Here is a 20,034-nt window from a genome sequence, read left to right on the forward strand (position 1 = left end):
TTTCAGGTTGCCTTTCCTTCCTTCTCCATACTTGTGTGACTTTCTTCTTTTGCATGGGTCTAGCTTGCATAGGAGCCCATGTTAAGTTACATTCTCGTGCCATATGCCCAATGTTATGGCACTTAAAACATTCAACTTCATTCATGAATAAGAATTCATGATTTCTTCTTGTGAAATTATTTCTTGGAGATTGTCGGGGACCACAACATCTATCTCCATGAAATGTTCTACAATCTTTTGCCATATGACCAAAGTTTGAGCAAGCATAACAATAACCATAAAATGAACTTTGGTACCTGGGAGATGGAGGTTTCATTGATGTACTTCTGAACCCTTGCTGCCTTGAGATCCTTTGATGATAACCGTTGCATCTTGCCTCTTTGACATCAGCTACATTTCTTCTTGGAGCTGGTTTTCCACTTGGAGCAGGATTTCTTTTATTGCTGCCTTCATTTTTCTCCTTGCCTTTGCTGGAACTAGGAGCATCACCATCTCTTTCTGGCTTCTTCACATCTCCCTTGCTTAAAGCATCTTCATCCTTGTTTGAGGGTTCACCTACATACCCAAGTCCTGATTTATCATATGGAGATCTGTGATAGCTGAGCATGTCATCCAAAGCTTGAGAGCTCTTCATGATCTTGTTCATCCCTTCAACCTTCTTCCTGAGGAGGACAATCTCTTCTTCCAACTTTTCACATACATTATTTTTCTTTGTTAGTTGTTCCTCAGTTTCTTCCTTGCTACGAGTAGCTTCAGCTGCTACTACTTTGAAGGAGATAATATCAGTCTTCATTTTGGAGATTTCTTCATCTTTTGCTTGACTGCTCTTCATTTTCTTTTCAGCTCCTTGTGCCTGCTTCCTGGCTTCTTGTAGTTCGGACTTAAGGGAGGATACCTCTACCTTATATTGTCCAATCTCTTCCACAAGTTTGTTCACCCTCATGTGCCTTTGTTCAAGTTGACTTGACAAGGCATCTACCTGCTTCCTTGCTTCATTCAGCTGATTTGTCATGGATATGACTTCTTCATAATGTTCCCTCTTGCTTTCTTCAAGTTCCTTCTTAAGCTTGGCAAGCTCTTCATCCCTTTCTTTTACTTGAAGCTTGATGAGGTCAAGCTTCTCATTCTCAGCTTCTATTATGGGTTCATCTTGACCCATTGTCATGGTCAGTGCTCCCTTTGCATGAAGGTCATGCAGTCTGTCCCAAATATCCTTTGCTGATGTGTATTTTCCAAGATTCTTCTTCACTGAATCAGGGAGTCCATCCAAGATTAGTTTTGCTGCTTGTGCATCATACTCCATGGATTCTTTATCCATCTGGCTGTCATCAATCACTGACTCCCAGACTTCAATGCCCTCAGACATTAGGAAAGCCCTCATCATTATTTCCCATACATCAAAGTTTCCATCAAACTTTGGAACCTCAAATACAATGCTTTCAAACATATTGCCTTCTAATTTAGTAGAGGGGGGGGACACATTTTTAACAGCCCTGGAGGCTTTCTTCTTTGACCTTGCCATTCTTATCTAGGCTTTAAATACTTGACTGTGTTTTTTTTAATCACTGACTGTTTCTATAACAGTAACACAAAAAAAACTTGATCTGAGAAATACCTGAATCCTTGACTGAATCTTCACTCTGCTGGAGAATTTTTTTCTGCTGCAACAACTCCTTCCTTCAGCGTCTTTGAGCCTTCAAAGAGCCTGGACTAGCTCTGATACCACTGTTGGGTATTTTCACATGGAGAAATACCAAAACCAAATAAAAATATTCACCACAGAGACAGTGCTCTGTTTCTTTGTCCAGGACCTTTGCACAGCGAAGCTATTAAAACAAATATGCTCATAACAGTCCATTACAACAGCCATAAAACAGTTTCTATTGATTTAAATAAAAAAACTGATATACATTTCATCCTCTGCACAGAGAGGGATTCACCGGAGAAACTCTGTCTCTCTCTCACAGGTTCTCGTCTTCCACTGCTGTGGGTATTACAAAATTTCTTGCTGTTCCTCTGTTTTACAATGGCGAGCAAAACCATTACATCCCTGTTTTCTTTAACTTCTCGCACTGCTGTGCGTTCAATACATTTTCATGAACAAAAAAAAATTATAGTCCTATTGTAGTTTTTTTTACACTTGCACTGCTGTGCATATAAATCTCGCACACATCGTGCGCAGAGACAATACTACAATGTCAACTACAGCCCACACCATTGTGCACTGCCGCAGCCACAATACACATAAAAACAAAACTACATAATAAAAAAAATACCACACAAACATCGTGCGCAGGCTCCATCCATGTTTTATGCCATTCCCTGGTTTTTCAACTTCCACACGGGCACAATCCACACCCAAAAAAAATACAACGCGCACAGCCACACCACACCAAGCATTGTCCACTACAAGACGCAGACATTCACTTACAACATATGTGAAAACATATATGTAAAAACATATACGACAACATGCCCATAACCTTATTAAAGATGTGGGACGTATGCCCATTATCTCATTTAAAGGCCTCACCAAAAAAAACTACGAACAGCATTAAATTCCATAAATTCTTCTTCTCTGCGGTCAACGGGAAAAACCAAACACTGCACGCAAAAACTGATTTGACGTAGGCCGGTGCCACGTGTCGCCACCACAGCGCATCGGGCCCAGTCGATAAAGTCCGCGCAGCTTCGCGGCGATCTGAGCCTCCAAACTCGATCTGACGGAATTCGCACACCCTCCTCCGGCAAACCAAACGCTCGTTACCGTCCGGGGAAAATGGTTTTGGGGTGTTCGTACATGGGACGCGTGGCTCCTTCTGATTGTGTCGGGTCTCCCTTCACGGATACCGCCTTCTGCGAATGGTGGTGCGGGGAGACCAGGCCGGTTTTCCAAAAAAAACTCCGCGCCGTTGAAATTACAGTTTAACAAAAGTCCGGAGAAAAGAAGAGGGTGCAGCCACTAAAACAGCTAGGGCGAAAAAGGCACCAAAAATTTTATTATACGAAGGTGAATATTAAAAATATTAGAATATGATACGCAGTTCTCTATAATGCGACTTTGAAAGCTTTTCCATTGGATTTTTCTGGTCAAAATCTGGCAGCAATTTATTGGAATCGCAAGTTTGATAGCTAGTTTCTGCACAATCAAAGCGTTCTAGGGTTTTCCAGGGTGCTGAATCCAAATATACAGTTAAAAAATCATTTTAACTACAACAAATCAAAATTTAACTTCAATTTCTTCGACCAGATTCCGTCACCAAAATCTTCAAAAAAATCACATTATAAACAACTCCATATGATACACAGTGTGGCTGTACCCTAAAAACGAAATACCATCGTGTAACTGTACTTTACATGATTTGCAGACTCTTCGATCATTATGGTGCCAATTCCAACAAAATCCCGTGCTCTCACTCTAAATGAGATGATAGCAGCCACACACAGCTTTAGTCAGGAGATCGGACGAGGTGGATTTGGGTCGGTGTTTCTTGGTGAATTGCCAGAAGGACAAGTTGTAGCTGTAAAAGTGCTCTCCTTGTTCTCACGACAAGGAATTAAGGAGTTCTTGAATGAGGTAATTCTCAGATATATTTTGTAATACGGTCCAATTTGTATTCAATCTATGAATTTTTCTGCACCCTAGATATTTACATATGTATATATTTTTTCCCATGATCAGGTTGATCTTCTCTCTAAAATCAACCATAGGAACCTGGTATCTTTGTTGGGTTATTGTAACGAAACCAAAGAAGTAATGTTGATCTACGAGTACATGTCAGGGGGCTGCTTGAGAGACCACCTTCATGGTAAATATTGCTGGAAAATATGTCTTTATTTTGGTCGAAAGATTAGGCCAAGGTAACTGACACGCATTTGGTTCTTGTATTATTTTCCAGGTCCCACTGCAGAAAATTCCGAACTGAGTTGGAAAAGAAGGCTGAAAATAGCTTTAGATGCAGCGCAGGGTAACTCATTCTCTTCATTATTTTGGTGTATGGTACATATGACCTATGTTCTAAACAATAACACAATAGTAGTAGATAAGACGAATAATGGGTAACCATATATCTCATGGGATCGACCTGCGATTTGTATGTGAAGGCCTGGAATACCTGCACGTGGGTTGCGCCCCAAAGATAATTCACAGGGACATCAAGACCGCCAACATACTTTTAGACAGCAATTTGAATGGAAAATTGGCGGATTTCGGTCTTTCAAGGATGGCTATTGATGGGGAGGCTACTCACATTACCACCGCAGTGAAAGGAACGTTCGGATACCTGGATCCAGAGTATGTGTAATTATTTTTTAAATATTCTATATTAAAAGAATTTAACATATTATTGAGATTTGAGTGGGTAGATTTTGAACTATTTTGGAAATCTTATGAACTCAACCTCTCTCTAGAATGGAGAATATTTTGAAATTCTGATAACCTTTTTTCAACACCTCTATGAATGGAAAATATTTTGAAATTCTGATCACCTTTTTTCAACGCCTCTCTAGATATTCTGGAATCTTATGACCTTTTTTTACCTTAATTGTCAGCTAATTCTTTCTAGCAAATTTTTACAGATATTTCAACACTCAAATGTTGACGGAGAAGAGTGACGTGTATAGTTTTGGAGTAGTTTTGTTAGAGATCATATGCGGGCGAGCACCCATAGATATAAAACTGGCTGAAGAAAAAGTAAACATTGTTCGATGGGTAATGAATCTTATCACCACTCATCCAAACTATAAACTTTATCAATAGAATATGTCGTACTGTATCTTCTAGTGGTTGCTAACAATACGAATTGGCATATTTACAGGTGACACCATATCTGGTAGAGATGGGTGAAAATGGTGGCGAAATAATAGAAATCATAGACAAGAGGTTGGGTGGAAGTTACGACATGAAATCCATGACTCGTGTTGCCAAAGTAGCCCTGAGATGTGTTCAAACTGTGCCGTCTTGTAGGCCGAGTGTGGTTGAGATAGTGGCAGAGCTCAAAGAGGCTCTTAGAGATGAGGATAAGGATTCTATTTCCATTACAGAGGATGTTGGCATCCACAATGGGGATTTGGTGGCAGGTAGCCCGATTTCGAATAAACGCGAAGGCATGGAGTGGAGTGATAACAGCTCCAACATTCCAAAAGTAGGAAGATAAGTGTTCGCAGGTTGTTGTGGATACGGATTGGACGAAATGGAGAACAAAACACTTGAATCACATTTTAACAAGAATGATAACTGGTTGTACCATATTTAAAGTTCACGTGGTGCTTCCATTTGATGAATATTATGGTATCATTTTGGTATCCATTGTAATTCCTGTAAACAAAGGTGGGCAACACATGATATTGTCAGTATTAACGATAATTACCAAGTTTGAATTTGGATTCGAGTTCGTTATTATAGGATAAAAATTGTATTTCAAAAAATTTGGATAATATTTTCTATTCATTTTATTTTTTATTTTTTATTTTGATTTTTAAATATTTTAATAATTATAAATAATTAAAAAAAATTATAACACACTTTAAGATTAAAAATAAATAAACAAAACATCTCACTTCTTCTAAAATCTCTCTTCATTTCAAAACAACACTTCACTTCTTTTTAAAATCTCTCTTTATTTCAAAATTTAAATTTAAATCTAATGTATGTTCTAGTTTCAAAAATTTACACAGATCATTTTCTAATAATTAGATATCATTTTTGGGATTCAACTGCATATAATGCAATGCGTAAATCCCCCATACTCATTTTCTAATAAATACATATTTAAAATATGAATATTCAAAACTTATTTATTTAATTTATAGGTTCAAATCTTATTTATTTATAGAATAAAAATAATGAATATATAGAATAGAAATAATAAATACATATTTAATCTCGGATGCCGGTGATTAACCGCGTTGGTATAGTGCATTGTATTTGGGCTAGCAAGTGGGGCGGCCACATGGCCACCCACACTTCCACCCAGAAGCCCACCGCCATAATTAATGGTGTATTAATGATGTGTGGAGACCGAAAAAACTTAATGTTGTGTGAAGGCCGAAAAAATTTAATGTTGTGTGAAAGCCGAGGAAATCTCACTCTGATCCATAAGATGGCGAATTCGGAACGCCATCCCCCTATTCTGCCTCCTTTGGACTGTAACTGCCTCCCCGCTGCAGCAGAGCCAAGCTCGCGCACGGCTACGGGGAGAAGGTGCCAGATCCTCTGTTGTATTGAAATGGTTGAAGGTGCCCACTTCTCGCATAATCTGTTTTGCTGTTTGAGAACTGTGTCTTCGGCCCTGAATTCTGCTCTTGATCAACAAATTCCCCATTCTCCTGCTTCCTCTGACCATTTTATCCCTCATCCTGCTCCTCCTAGCACCCGCCGAACCAATTCCAACCAAGCAAGTATGCCTCGTTTGCAGCACAGGATGTTTTGTAGATGGGGAAGCAGCAAAGGCGGAGCATCTTGCCCTCCCTCGCTGACCCTCTCTGCCTCTTCTCCTTCAGATTCCTCCTCCCTGTCGATAGACGCTCACTTCATTTTATTTCTTATTTTGATTTTTAAATATTTTAATAATTATAAATAATATAAAAAAATTATAGCACAGTTTAGGATTAAAATTAAATAAACAAAACATCTCACTTCTTTCTAAAATCTCTTTTCATTTCAAACAACACTTCATTTCTTTTTAAAATCTCTCTTTATTTCAAAATTTAAATCTAATGTATGTTCTAGTTCAAAAATTTACATAGATCATTTTCTAATAAATACATATTTAAAATATGAATTTTCAAAACTTTTTTATATAATTTATAGGTTCAAATCTGATTTATTTATAGAATAAAAATAATGAATATATAGAATAGAAATAATAAACACATATTTAATCCCGGGTGCGGGTGATTAACCGCGTTGGTATAGTGCATCATATATGGGCTAGCAAGTGGCGCGACCACATGACCACCCACACTTCCACCTAGAAGCCCACCGCCATAATTAATGGTGTATTAATGATGTATGGAGATCGAAAAAACTTAATGCTTTATGAAGGCCGAAAAAATTTAACGCTGTGTGAAAGCCGAGGAAATCTCACTCTGATCCATAAGATGGCGAATTCGGAACGCCATCCCACTATTCTGTCTCCTTTGGACTGTGACTGCCTCCCCGTTGTAGCAGAGTCAAGCTCGCGCCAGCTACGGGGAGAAGGTACCAGATCCTCTGTTGTATTGAAATGGTTGAAGGTGCCCACTTCTCGCATAATTTGTTTTGATGTTTCAAAACTGCTGCTTCGGCCCTGAATTCTGTTCTTGATCAACGAATTCCATATTCTCCTGCTTCCTCTGGCCATTCTATCCCTCTTCCTGCTCCTCATAGCACCCGTCGAACCAATTCCAACCAAGCAAGTATGCCTCATTTGCGGCAGAGCATCTTGCCCTCCCTCCCTGACCCTCTCTGCCTCTTCTCCTTCAGATTCCTCCTCCCTGTCGATAGACGCTCACTTCACGAGTTGTTATCTCGCCACCCGCAATGGTAGGGGGGTTCTCAAACGGCCGGCTCTAGGCGTGCTGCAGACACCCATCAACCTCCTGATGCCTCTGTTCCGATGATGCAATCCTGCCATTCTACCCAGTTCTAGTTTCATTGCACGTTGCAACACCTGTGTATTATTGCTACCATTTTTGTTGCCTTCAAAGAGGAGCCACAGAGCTCTGTTGTTCCGGCTCGCATCATTCAGGAAAGGACTGACAATAGCAGAAGGAAAACTCCTGGGACTCGTAGAACTCATGGTGAAGCTCTGAACCAGACGGACGCAACTCAGGTTCACAACACTCCAGGTGGAAATACGAATATGGAAGCCACAACAAGCAGGAAACAGCACGAAGAAGATGATATGGAGGCCTACAGGTGTCTAATTGTGGAGGAACCTTTGCCACCTAATGACATCTAGCAGGCCAAGGTTTATTTCAGGTTTCTTTAAGTACCCAATCACCAACTTCATGGGCTTTTTAATGTTTTTTTGTTGCAATTGATGTCAATTTTGATGTTTTTTAATTTTTTATTTTTTTTTATTTTTATTTAAACTATACCACAATTTTATTACAGGCTCAACAAGCAGGAAACAGCACGAAGAATATGATATGGAGGCCTACAGGTGTCTAATTGTGGAGGAACCTTTGCCACCTAATGACATCTAGCAGGCCAAGGTTTATGTTATGAAACCAGCTCAAGAAAAGATAGAAAAGATAAATCCACGCCTTAGAATTCAGCCTCTTCGAGGGGGCAACCTCCTTTACATTACATAAATGAACAATTCTTGGATGATACAAATGACAAAACCTCCTTTCTATATATAGGAGTCTAAGGAGTCACAATATAATCCAGCCGACCTAACAATAATAATATAAAGCCACAAAAATAACAATAGAGGGATTCTAAGGGGCACAGAAATAACAATATGGGGGTAATAGGGGCACAACAATATAAATAAGGGGTATAACTACAATAGTAATGGGGTAATCAATAGCATTATAGGGACCCAACATGCCCCTCTCCTTCAAAAAAGTGTTGTCCTCAACGTTTGAGCAGTTCTGGATACTTCTGCATAAAATTCTCATCCTCCCATGTGGAATCTTCAGCGGATAAGTTCTTCCACTTGATAAGATACTCTGAAATTGATCGATTTCGTAGCTGTCGAGTTCTTGTTTCTATGACTGCTTCTGGTTCCAATATAAGTTTTCCTTCCTCATCAAGTTCTGGCAATATTGTTTGAACTGGGAGCTTGTCGCCTATGACCTTCTTTAAACATGAAACATGGAAAATTGGGTGCAATCGAGAAGCTGCAGGAAGCTCCAATTTGTATGCCATAGTACCAATCTTTTCCAACACCTTGTACGGACCATAATACTTTGGTGATAATTTATTATCCTTCTTAGCTTGCTTTAGGGACATTTGCTTATATGGTTGTAGCCGTAGGAATACCCAATCACCTACATCAAAACTTCTTTCACTGCGATGTTGATCTGCCTGTTGTTTCATTCTATTTTGTGCCAACACGAGGTTATCCTTTAAGAGTTGGAGGACTTGTTGTTGATGTTCGATGTGGTGTTCCACTGCCTGAACCTTAGAATTTTCTCTTAAATATGATGTGATTGATGGTGGTTGGTACCCATAAAGTGCCATAAATGGGGTCATTTTTGTTGCTTTATGGAAGGAAGTGTTATACCACCATTCAGCCAGAGGCAAGCATTTGACCCATTGTGTCTGTTTATTAGATACAAAGCAACGAAGATATCTTTCCAAACATTTGTTTACTATCTCAGTTTGCCCATCAGATTGAGGATGATAAGATGAGCTATGAGCTAGCTGAGTACCAAGACAAGAAAATATTTCTGTCCAAAAATTTCCAGTGAAAATGGGATCTCGGTCACTTACAATAATCTTTGGGTTTCCATGTAGCTTTTGAACTGTTTCCATAAATGCAGTAGAAACTGTACTGGCTTTAAATGGATGTGATAATGCACAAAAGTTTGCATACTTGGTAAGTCTGTCAACTACCACCATGATGACACTATTTCCCTCAGACTTGGGTAAACCTGTGATAAAATCCATTGAAACCTCCTCCCAACGTTGTCTTGGAATGGATAAAGGTTGTAATAGACCCGGTGTCTTAATTGTTTCAACTTTATTTTGTTGGCAAACCAAACATTCCGCCACAAACTTTTGAATATCTGATTTAAGACCATCCCAAAAAAATTCCTTCTTAACCCTGTGGTAAGTTTTTAAAAATCCCGAGTGCCCTCCTAAGGGAGAAGTGTGCAATTCCATAAGAATCTTTTGTTTTAGCTGGGAATTCTTACAGAGGTATAAGCGATCTTTGTACCATAACGAATCATTTTGCCAGCTAAATGTATCAGAAGTACTGGAATCTTGTTGTAGCTTTTGAATAAGTGCCCACACTTCTTCGTCATTCTTCCATTCCTCCTTTGCTTCGTTTATCCAATCTGGTTGGATAATAGAGATGGCACACAACAATGCTTCCATATCCTCATCCTTTCTTGAGAGCGCACCTGCCACCACATTTTGCTCCCTTTTTTGTAGATGATTTCAAAGTCATAACCCAACATCTTTGTGACCCACTTTTGTTGCTCTTCAGAGGATAATCTTTGTTCTAAAAAGTATTTAAGGCTATCATGATCTGTTTTTACCTTGAACTGTCTTCCCATTAGGTAGGGTCGCCATTTCTTAAATGCATGGAGTATTGCCAACATTTCTTTCTCATAAATAGCTTTGCTTAAAAACTTTCCCTTGATTGGACGACTTTCAAAAGCAATGGGTTTTTCATCTTGCATTAAAACAGCACCAATTCCATTTCCTGAAGCATCACATTCCACAATAAAGGTTTTTGTGAAGTCCGGTGTAGCTAAGACCGGTGCTTGGCACATTGCCTCTTTAAGATGTTTAAAGGCCTTTGTTGCTTCCGGAGTCCATGAAAATGAATCTTTCTTCAATAATGTTGTTAGAGGTGCTGCTATTCTCCCATAATTCTTAACGAACTTGCGATAATACCCTGTCAACCCAAGAAATCCTCGCAGATGCTTTATGGATGTGGAAATTTTCCATTCCTTAATGGCTTTAATTTTGCTAGGGTCTACCTTAACTCCTTCTGAGATACAATATGACCCAAATATTCCACCTCCTCGACTCCAAAGAAACATTTGGATCTTTTTGCATATAATTGTTTCTCCTCCAATAGTTGTAGCACCTTGTCAACATGTTCAACATGCTCCTTCCAAGACTTGCTGTAGATTAGTATATCATCAAAAAATACTAACACAAATTTTCTAAGGAATGGTTTGAAAATTGAATTCATCAAACCTTGAAATGTTGAAGGTGCATTGGTAAGGCCAAAATGCATGACCAAAAATTCATAATGACCCTCATGAGTTCTAAATGTCGTTTTCGGAATGTCTTCAATCTTCATTCTGATTTGATGATTTCCCGAACGAAAATCCAACTTGGTGAAGTAAATTGATCCATGCAATTCATCCAGTAATTCATCAATGACAGGAATGGGGAACTTATCTTTAATAGTGAGCTTGTTGAGCTCCCTATAATCTAGACACATGCGCCATGATCCATCCTTCTTGTGCACCAATACTACTGGAGCTGAGAAAGAACTTTGACTCGGTTGAATTATACCAGCCTCTAGCATTTCTACAACCATACGTTCAATTTCACTTTTTTGGACATATGGATATCTGTACGGCCTGATGTTTGGAGGAACACTTCCTGGAATAAGATGAATAGCATGATCATGATCACGCATAGGTGGGAGACCTTTGGGAGTCTCAAATACCTTGGAATGGTTGTCCAGGACTTTTTGGAGATCTGGAGAAATAGATGATTCCAATGTGGAAACATCTAGCGAACATAATTGTGCAATGACACCTCTTTGCTCCTTTTTTAGAAGCTTTGTCATGCCATTAGAGCTAATTATCTTTCCTGGTTTCCCTGCAATACCCCTTAATTCAACTTCCTTTCCTTCCACAGAAAATTTCATGAAAAGTTCTTGAAAATTAAAAGCTATTGTACCCAAGGATTGTAGCCATTGGACTCCTAGTACAACATCAGCACCTCCCATTGGAGTGGAAAGCATTGGGCTAGTCAATACATATTCTCCCATGGATAGCTTGATATTATGGCACTTTCCAGAACAATTTATTGTTCCTCCATTTGCAATCATCACTTGACACTCTGGTGCTGGATATAGGAAGCAATTCAATTCTTTTGCTACCCTACAATGAATAAAATTGTGGGTGCTTCCTGAATCAATCAACACTATTACCTTTTTCTTCTTGATTTGTCCTTCTATCTTGATGGTTTGAGGAGTGGTAATTCCCGCCAATGCATTACAAGATATGGTCGGATTTATTTGTTCTTCATATAGGCTTTGTTCCTGGAATATATCCTCTTCCTTTGACCTTTCTTGCTCCTTTTCTTCTTCCTCTTCACAATCTATGTAGAATAATTTCTTCTTAGCACACTTATGACCTTTTGTGTATTTGCTATCACAATTGTAACAAAGCCCTTTTGCTCTTTTTTCTTCCAATTGTTGCGGTGTCAACCTTGTAGGTTGTGGAAGACTATGGGCAACAACACTTCCGTCTTTATAGTTGTGAATGGTATGCTTCCTAGTTGCCATAATTTTGCTTTCCATTTTTCTTGCTAACCTGAATGCCTTCTCTAATGAATCAGGTTCCCAAAGGCGCACATCATGTTGGATATTATCCTTTAAAGACCCTATGAACACATCAATCCTATGCTCCTCTGGAATATCTTTTACCCTTATGTTCAATTTTTGGAACTCCTCAATGTACTCCATTATTGAACCCTTTTGTTTGAGACTTATCAATTAGCTAAAAAAAGTGTTGTTTTTTGTATCCTCATAATGTGCTATCAATTCTTTCGTAAAAATTGCCCAAGTGATAAATTGTTTACGAGAACAAAGCCATTGATACCATACAAACTGATTTGGTTCCAAATAAAAAGTTGTCATACGTACCTTTTGTGTGTTTTTCACATTATTGAGATCGAAGAATTGCTCCATCTGTAATATCCATGTGGCGGGATCCTTGCCATCAAACTTCCTCATATCGATTTTTGGAACATGGTGAGTCTTCGATCCAACATTAGCATCTATGGTATCATGATTAACATTTCTTTTTTTCTCATCATGAGTTTCCTTTACTACCTTTTCACCATTAGTGACACTTTCTTGTAGCAACTTCTTCAATTCTTCCATATCTGTCTTCAAATCTATCTTCAAATCTGCCATGTCTCTCTTTAAATCTGTCTTCGAATCATCCATCTTAGCTTCCATGCCCTTTATCTTAGATTCCACGCCACTTATCTTAGCTTCTGTTAGCTTTTGTGAGCGTGACATTTGTTGCACTTGTTCTTGTAATTTTGATATATCATGTAGCATTTCTTCTTCTTCTTCATGAGTCATGCTAGAGCTTTCAGGTTCCTTACTAGGTGTTTGCATTTTCTTTCCTCGGGGCATCAGTTACCGATAATAATGCTTTACTATGCCCTTTGAATTCCGTTAAACCAAGCTTACATAAAAATTTAAAAAAAAACTACACACCTTTTTTCACTTTATAGAAGCCTGATATTGAATCTGATGTATCTCTGTAATTTTGAATCATCCAGTTCTGAAATTGCTACCTGCAGTAGCCTTCTGCGTCCTCTTTCCAATGCCACAAGTCTGAGCCAAATTGGATTCTCCAAGGAAGAGTTATGTGAAATCTCCCACAGTGACTTGCTTTTAGACTGGTTCAGTAGAGCGAACTTGTACGACGTGCCACGAGTCACTGTTTCAACCTTTGAATCTGAAACACACATACAAGAAACTACAGTCCGTCCTCTTTCTGTACCTTTTTATGAAATTTCAATCCGATCCTCAAAGAGAGAGTTATGACGCTTTTCCCCAGGTCACCTGTTTTGAATGTAAATCAGTAGTTTGCAAAAAGGCCAACTTCCTCAGATCATATCTCCGCAAATGTCACGCGAAAATCTCTGAAATTTGGACCCAAGGTTCAGCGCCAATTCTTCTCAAATGGGTTTTTTTTGTGACTTCTGAAATGTCACAGAAAAAAAGTTATATCGAAAATTCCACGATGACCTGTTTGGAGCAGCGAAACCCTAGAATCCAAAGCTCTGATACCAAATGTTATGAAACCAGCTCAAGAAAAGATAGAAAAGATAAATCCACGCCTTAGAATTCAGCCTCTTCGAGGGGGAAACCTCCTTTACATTACATAAATGAACAATTCTTGGATGATACAAATGACAAAACCTCCTTTCTATATATAGGAGTCTAAGGAGTCACAATATAATCCAGCCGACCTAACAATAATAATATAAAGCCACAAAAATAACAATAGAGGGATTCTAAGGGGCACAGAAATAACAATATGGGGGTAATAGGGGCACAACAATATAAATAAGGGGTATAACTACAATAGTAATGAGGTAATCAATAGCATTATAGGGACCCAACAGTTTATTTCAGGTTTCTTTAAGTCCCCAATCACCAACTTCATGGGCTTTTTAATGTTTTTTGTTGCAATTGATGTCAATTTTGATGTTTTTTTTTTTAAACTATACCACAATGTTATTACAGGCTGGTTGCCCTACGGGGGAAACATACTCCTTGAATCTTGGACTGGTTTCCCCTTTAAGAGCAGTCATTTTTCAGTTTTAAAACATGGTAAAAACTGAGACAGGTTCTGCAGAGCCCAGTACCTCCATATACTATTTTTTGTTTCATTAATAAATTTAATCATATTTAGAAAAAAAAAAAAAAATACATATTTAAAAAATTAATTATTTATCTAAATCTCTATAAAAAAAAATTCATTTTTTTAATAAAATTGATTATCCCTTTTTAATGTTAATGTTTAAATTCTTTTTTGCTAGGCAAAAAAGTAAAAACAAAAATAAAAAATTTGCAAATTAAAAAATTAGTATCCTTCACAGTTTTCTGAACTTCCTATGCATTAAAAAAAATCAATTTTTTTTTTCAAAACTTATAACTACCTTTCTTTCTAACTGCATGTGATTCCCGCTATCTTCTTGCAAACGATCACCTTTCCTTCTACCAACATGTGATTCCCGTGTTTAGACAATATTGCCCTCACCATTATATTCAAGGGCGTGTTGGAAAACCACAAACTGTGTTAGATCAACTTATTTTACTGCGAATCATTTTGAATTTCATAGAATTGTTTGGTGTACGAATTGAACGGTTGTATTTTTGAATTTTTCTCCTTCGATCGTGGTGAATTTGGTAATTATGATATTAACTATCAAGCACGTGAAGTATTATAGTATTTGAATAATAAAGTATTTTTGGAATTACAAGACATTATTAGAGAATTGGATGCCATTGGCTCTCAGATGGTTTCTCATGATCTCCTGCAGGTTACACGTTGCCGTATTCAGGAAAAATTGGAGCTAAAGAAGAAGCACATACTATTTATTTTTGAATCTACTTAGCGCCTCAAGAGTAAGGCCATTTGGATTCGAGAGGGGACCAAAACACAAAATTCTTCCATAGATTTGCTAATCAGAGACGTAAAATTAATACTATATGGAAGATTCAAGACGCTGATGGGAATTCGTGTCTGATGTAAAATGCTATTTGTAAAGATGTTGTCTCACACTTTCAGGGGCCTACACTCAGCAGAATGTGATATATGCTGAGGATTTAAATTGGAGAGTGGAATTATATCCTAATATGTTTGATGCAGAAGCAAATTGTGAACTCTTCAAAGCTCTCACTGAGGATGAGCTCCTGGATGTTTTAAAATTATTTAAGGGCGATAAATGCAGAGGGCCAGATGGGTGGGTGGTGGAGCTTTTCTCCCATTTTTTTGAACTTTTTAAACAGGACCTACTTGGCATGGTCGAGAACACGGGGATATATACACCCACACATAAATTCCACTTACATTGCTCTCATTCTGAAGCAGTGCCCTCCAGATACTTTCTCTGATTTCCGGCTCATATCTCTCTGTAATATTATTTACAAGTTCATCTTCAAAACAACTGCGACTCATTTGAAGAGTACCCTGTCCCGCTATATCACTCCAGAACAGTTTGGGTTTCTACAAAACCAGAAAATTCATGATGTTTTTTCCATAGCCCAGGAGTGCATACACTCGATCCACACTAAAAAGCAAAAAGTTGTCATTAGGAAGGTGGATTTACAAAAAGCATATGACTACCTGGATTGGGGATATCTCATATTAGTCCTACATAAAATTGGAATGCAACCCAGGGCAATGTAGTGGATTATGGCCTGCGTCACAAATATCAATTATGTTGTCATCATCAACGGTTATCGCTCAATTTTTTCTAGGCCTGGAAGGGCTCTTCGACAGGGTTGCTTGCTTTCGCCGCTTCTTTTTACCCTGGCAATGGATGCATTGAGCGTACATATTAAAAAAGCAGTGGTTAAAGGTCAATTCTTGGCATTGCACATGGGAAATGACATTGAAATTTCACATAGTTTTTTTGTGGACAATGTTTTTATTATGGGGATGCTTAATTGACTTGGTAGACTTTATATCACATATTTTCAAAATTTGCAAGTGCAACCGGGCTTTATATGAACCTCCAGAAATATAATACATATCATAATATGTGTGATATGGAGATTGTTGAGTATATAAAAGGTCTTTTTGGGGTGGCTGCGGACAAAATGATGAACCGTATGAAATACATGGGTTTCCATATCAAGCCATGTGGCTATAACGTGGCTGGTTGGATGTGGCTTACAGGTTGATTTTTCAAAACAATATCAGGTTGGGAATATAGATGCCTAACTTTGGGAGGCCATATTGTACTAGCACAAACTGTTCAGATGTAGTTGAGTGTATTCTGGGCACATCTCTATCATCTTCCCATAACTATTGTGAAATGCCTAGAGAGGATTATGGCTAAGTTTATATGGTTTGGTAACAGGGAAAAATTTAAATTCCATTTGATTAAGATTTCACAAATCTCGCTCCCAAAGCGTATGGGAGGTTGGGGCATTATGAACAAGAGACGTTTTGGTTGGGCATCATTCCTCAAATCGCTATGGAGGGGGATCCTTGGTGAAGGTTCTTGGGGAAAGATCATTAGGCACAAATACCAAAAGGACCAGGCTTTCCGGATATGGTATTGCAAAAGAACCATTGGCATCTCAACGGGCTTGGCCATCTGGAATAGTTTCAGGAAGATAGATTTTTTTTTTTACAGAACCTTGCATGGAACATGGGGTCTGGGAATAACATAATTATAAGATCTGATCACATATTGGGCTATGGGGAGGATCATCACATTCTGGAGGCTTTTATCAGTTTTTTAAATGGCTGTGCTATTTTTTTCTGGAGCCAAGTGATTGACTCATGGAGGGGTCCATGTCCTTCCTGGAAGGGGGTGGATGAGTTAAGTTTGGTTGGTCAAATGGCAGCGGTATGTGAACAAACTCACACTCACATGAAATTCATTGGCATCTGTCGTAAGGACATCAGTGGTCGGATTGTATGGTTAGGTAAGATGAAAGGGGAGAACATTATGGTGGTTGATGCATATGACAATCTCTGCAGAAGGGAGTCCCAAAAAATAGAGTTAAGTGAATTCTACAAATTTTGGAAAACAAACACTCCCAACAAAATCATCCTCTTTTTCTGGTTGGTATGCCACAACAAAAATCTTACTTGGGATAATCTTCAGAAGAGGAACTAGCATGGGTTGAGCATTTGTGTCATTTGCATAAACACAGAGGAGAATAATGTTCATTTGTTTCTCAAATGCCCCTACATGGTCCAGGTATGGCAAAAAATGGCACATACAATTGGTTTTCCATATATCAGTTTTGACAATGTCCAGAATTGCATGATATGGTGGAGTTCTCAAAAAACTTATTGGAGACATATTCCTACTACACTATTTTGGATGATCTAGAAATGGAGAAATAGAAAAAAAAATGAGAACTCACAAGACAGCTTTAGTTTGGTTTATGAACGTACTATCTCTTCACATGCTATTGGTTTTTCACATGATAATGGGCCCAATAGAGAACCCCATATGAAACCATTCCCGAAAATGATATACCGAGTTGGTTTTTTTTACGGGGCGACACAAAAGAATACAAGTGGATGCAGATTTTGGATTGGGATATCCAAAGAACAAGAATTTTGTGTACATTGGCAGGCAGACACTGGTTCGAATACAAAGGCAGAAGCAATGGCTCTATGGGGTCTGTTATGGTTTTCACACTTTCTCGATATCCCTGAAATACATATATTTGGTGACTCAAAAACCATTGTTCAGTATATTTTTGGTGATGCCAAAATTGAAAAACATACACTCAAGGGATGGCTTAGGAAAATTGACAATCTATGGACTTTATTCCGGAATTCCTTGATTATGAATATAGGTAGGGAATTCAATCAACAAGCTGATCGATTGTTAAAGGAGGGCCTGTTGGTGCAACTAGATGGTATGCACATTATGGTCAAGATGAAAGACACTACATTTGACACGGGAGTGTTTCCATTCCCTGGGTGACTGTTGTTGTTATGTTTTTTTTTATATTATTGACATTATATGCTTACCTTATATATGTTTGTACATATCCTTGGTTCATACTAATGTGGCATTGATGTTTATATTATGGAGTATGTAAAACATATGCTTTTCCCTTATATAGATCAAAATAGGGCTTCATAATTGTTACATATTTTTTTTCATTGTATAATGTGGCCAAACTTTCTTTTTCATACTACTGTGGCATTGATGTTTATATTTTGGAGTATGTAGAACATATGCTTTTCCCTCATGTAGATCAAAATACGGCTTCATAATTGTTACATATTTTTTTTCACTGTATAATGTGGCCAAACTTTCTGGGCCATCTCAGTTGAAACTCTTAGATTTATATGATGTATGATGATTTAGATGAGTAGCGAGATCTCACTCAAAGATTGATATGTTGTCTCTGATATAAACTCTAGAATCACCCTATTTGTAATTTGATCCTATTTTCTATATATATAACCTTTTCCCGGCTAAAAAAATAAAGTATTCCTGAAATGTTTTTTTTAAATATATTTTAATAAAAAAATTAATAAATTTTAATTATGTTTATGGTTTTCGTTTTAATTTATATTTAATTATATTAACCTATTATATTTTGCTTTCTTTTCATTCTACAGTCTTTCATTATTTTTTCCCTCTCTTCCCATCTTTGGTCTTTGTATTTAACATATTACCATTTATAAAAAAATTATATAAAGCATCAGCTTCCAGTTTTTATTGAATCTTGTCATCATTGAAATATCGAAATGTGTGAGTTTATCAATTTTGATATTTTATTTTTTAAATTTATTATCTGTACAAGGATCGTTTATTTCAAAGAGCAATGGGTAGCTTTCGATTTATGATCTAAATCAATTCTCAAATCATTTTACCAATGAGTCAATTTTCCACCTTTTAATATAATTGGTTAATTTTAAAATTTCAATTTAGATCTCTTTAAAGAATGGATATTTCACGAAAAGATTACTGATTGTTTCTTAATTGTATTTGCACAAAAAGATATGTTTAAAGAATTATTCTAATTTTTTTTTGTCATGTCCAAATTTTATTGATAATGTTGCCCCCGTATAACTATTATGATTGTTTCTTAATTGTATTTGCACAAAAAGATATGTTTAAAGAATTATTCTAATTTTTTTGTCATGTCCAAATTTTATTGATAATGTTGCCCCCATATAACTATTATTTTTGTTTTGAACTTGGTGACACTTTTTTTATCTAACTTTTTCTTTTTTCATTTTAGAAATATATCCCAATTTTGTTATCTATTAGTTGGAGTTTTGTTTTTTAACTATTTTAATTATTTTCGAGGTAATTTAAGTAAATATTTATTGGTTTCCTTTATTATTTTTGTTTTGAGTTTAGTGATATTTTTTTATTTAATTTTTTATTTTTTAATTTTTTTTTTCAAAAGAAAAAGCAATATATCTATATTGAGGTAATATAAACAAAAGAAATACAAGACTTATGGCTCCATAAGGCTGAGACCATACAGAAGGTCAGATTTTACAGATTTTTGAGAGAAAGTCCTCACCGAAAAAACATTGAAACATCCATATTGTCACAATAAGCACAAAGTATTGTAATCATATCCATACTACAAAGCAGACAGATATCCAAAGTATTGTAATCATATCCATACTACAAAGCATACAGATATCCAGATATCAAAAAATCCCAATTTTATTCTAGAAATAATCCCAATTTTGTTATCTTTTAGTTAGAGTTTTGTAGGTAATTTAAGTTTAGGCATTCTGTTTTCATAAGAATATTTATTGGTTTCGTTTTTCTTCTCATTTAGTTTACAAATTTAGATCATATATATATATATAGTCTTTATTCCATTTTCTCATCTTAAGATTTAATATCTTTTAAGTAATAAATAT

General features: G+C 37.1%; 1 protein-coding gene across 1 annotated transcript; it reads left to right on the forward strand.

The window, feature by feature from the left end:
* Positions 1–2,936: 2,936 nt before the first annotated feature.
* Positions 2,937–5,308, forward strand: LOC149253431 (putative LRR receptor-like serine/threonine-protein kinase At5g48740). Its single transcript, XM_089456838.1, has 7 exons — positions 2,937–3,010; positions 3,369–3,577; positions 3,683–3,809; positions 3,900–3,968; positions 4,105–4,294; positions 4,579–4,711; positions 4,818–5,308. Exons 2-7 carry the CDS (start codon positions 3,383–3,385, stop codon positions 5,154–5,156), a joined length of 1,053 nt encoding a protein of 350 aa, XP_089312964.1. The 5' UTR covers positions 2,937–3,010; positions 3,369–3,382; the 3' UTR covers positions 5,157–5,308.
* The last annotated feature ends 14,726 nt before the right edge of the window (positions 5,309–20,034 follow it).

The sequence above is a fragment of the Pinus tabuliformis genome, chromosome 7 (assembly GCF_031772625.1).
Source record: "Pinus tabuliformis cultivar Carrire ecotype Pingquan chromosome 7, CPIR1, whole genome shotgun sequence".
Lineage (NCBI taxonomy): Eukaryota > Viridiplantae > Streptophyta > Pinopsida > Pinales > Pinaceae > Pinus > Pinus tabuliformis.

What these genes read in the sequence shown, in the direction of transcription:
- LOC149253431 (XM_089456838.1), top strand. Translation starts at nt 3,383, where the DNA reads ATGGTGCCAATTCCAACAAAATCCCGTGCTCTCACTCTAAATGAGATG. An exon ending in TTAAGGAGTTCTTGAATGAG is followed by an intron (nt 3,578 to 3,682) that starts GTAATTCTCAGA and finishes TCCCATGATCAG; the next exon opens with GTTGATCTTCTCTCTAAAAT. An exon ending in AGCTTTAGATGCAGCGCAGG is followed by an intron (nt 3,969 to 4,104) that starts GTAACTCATTCT and finishes TTGTATGTGAAG; the next exon opens with GCCTGGAATACCTGCACGTG.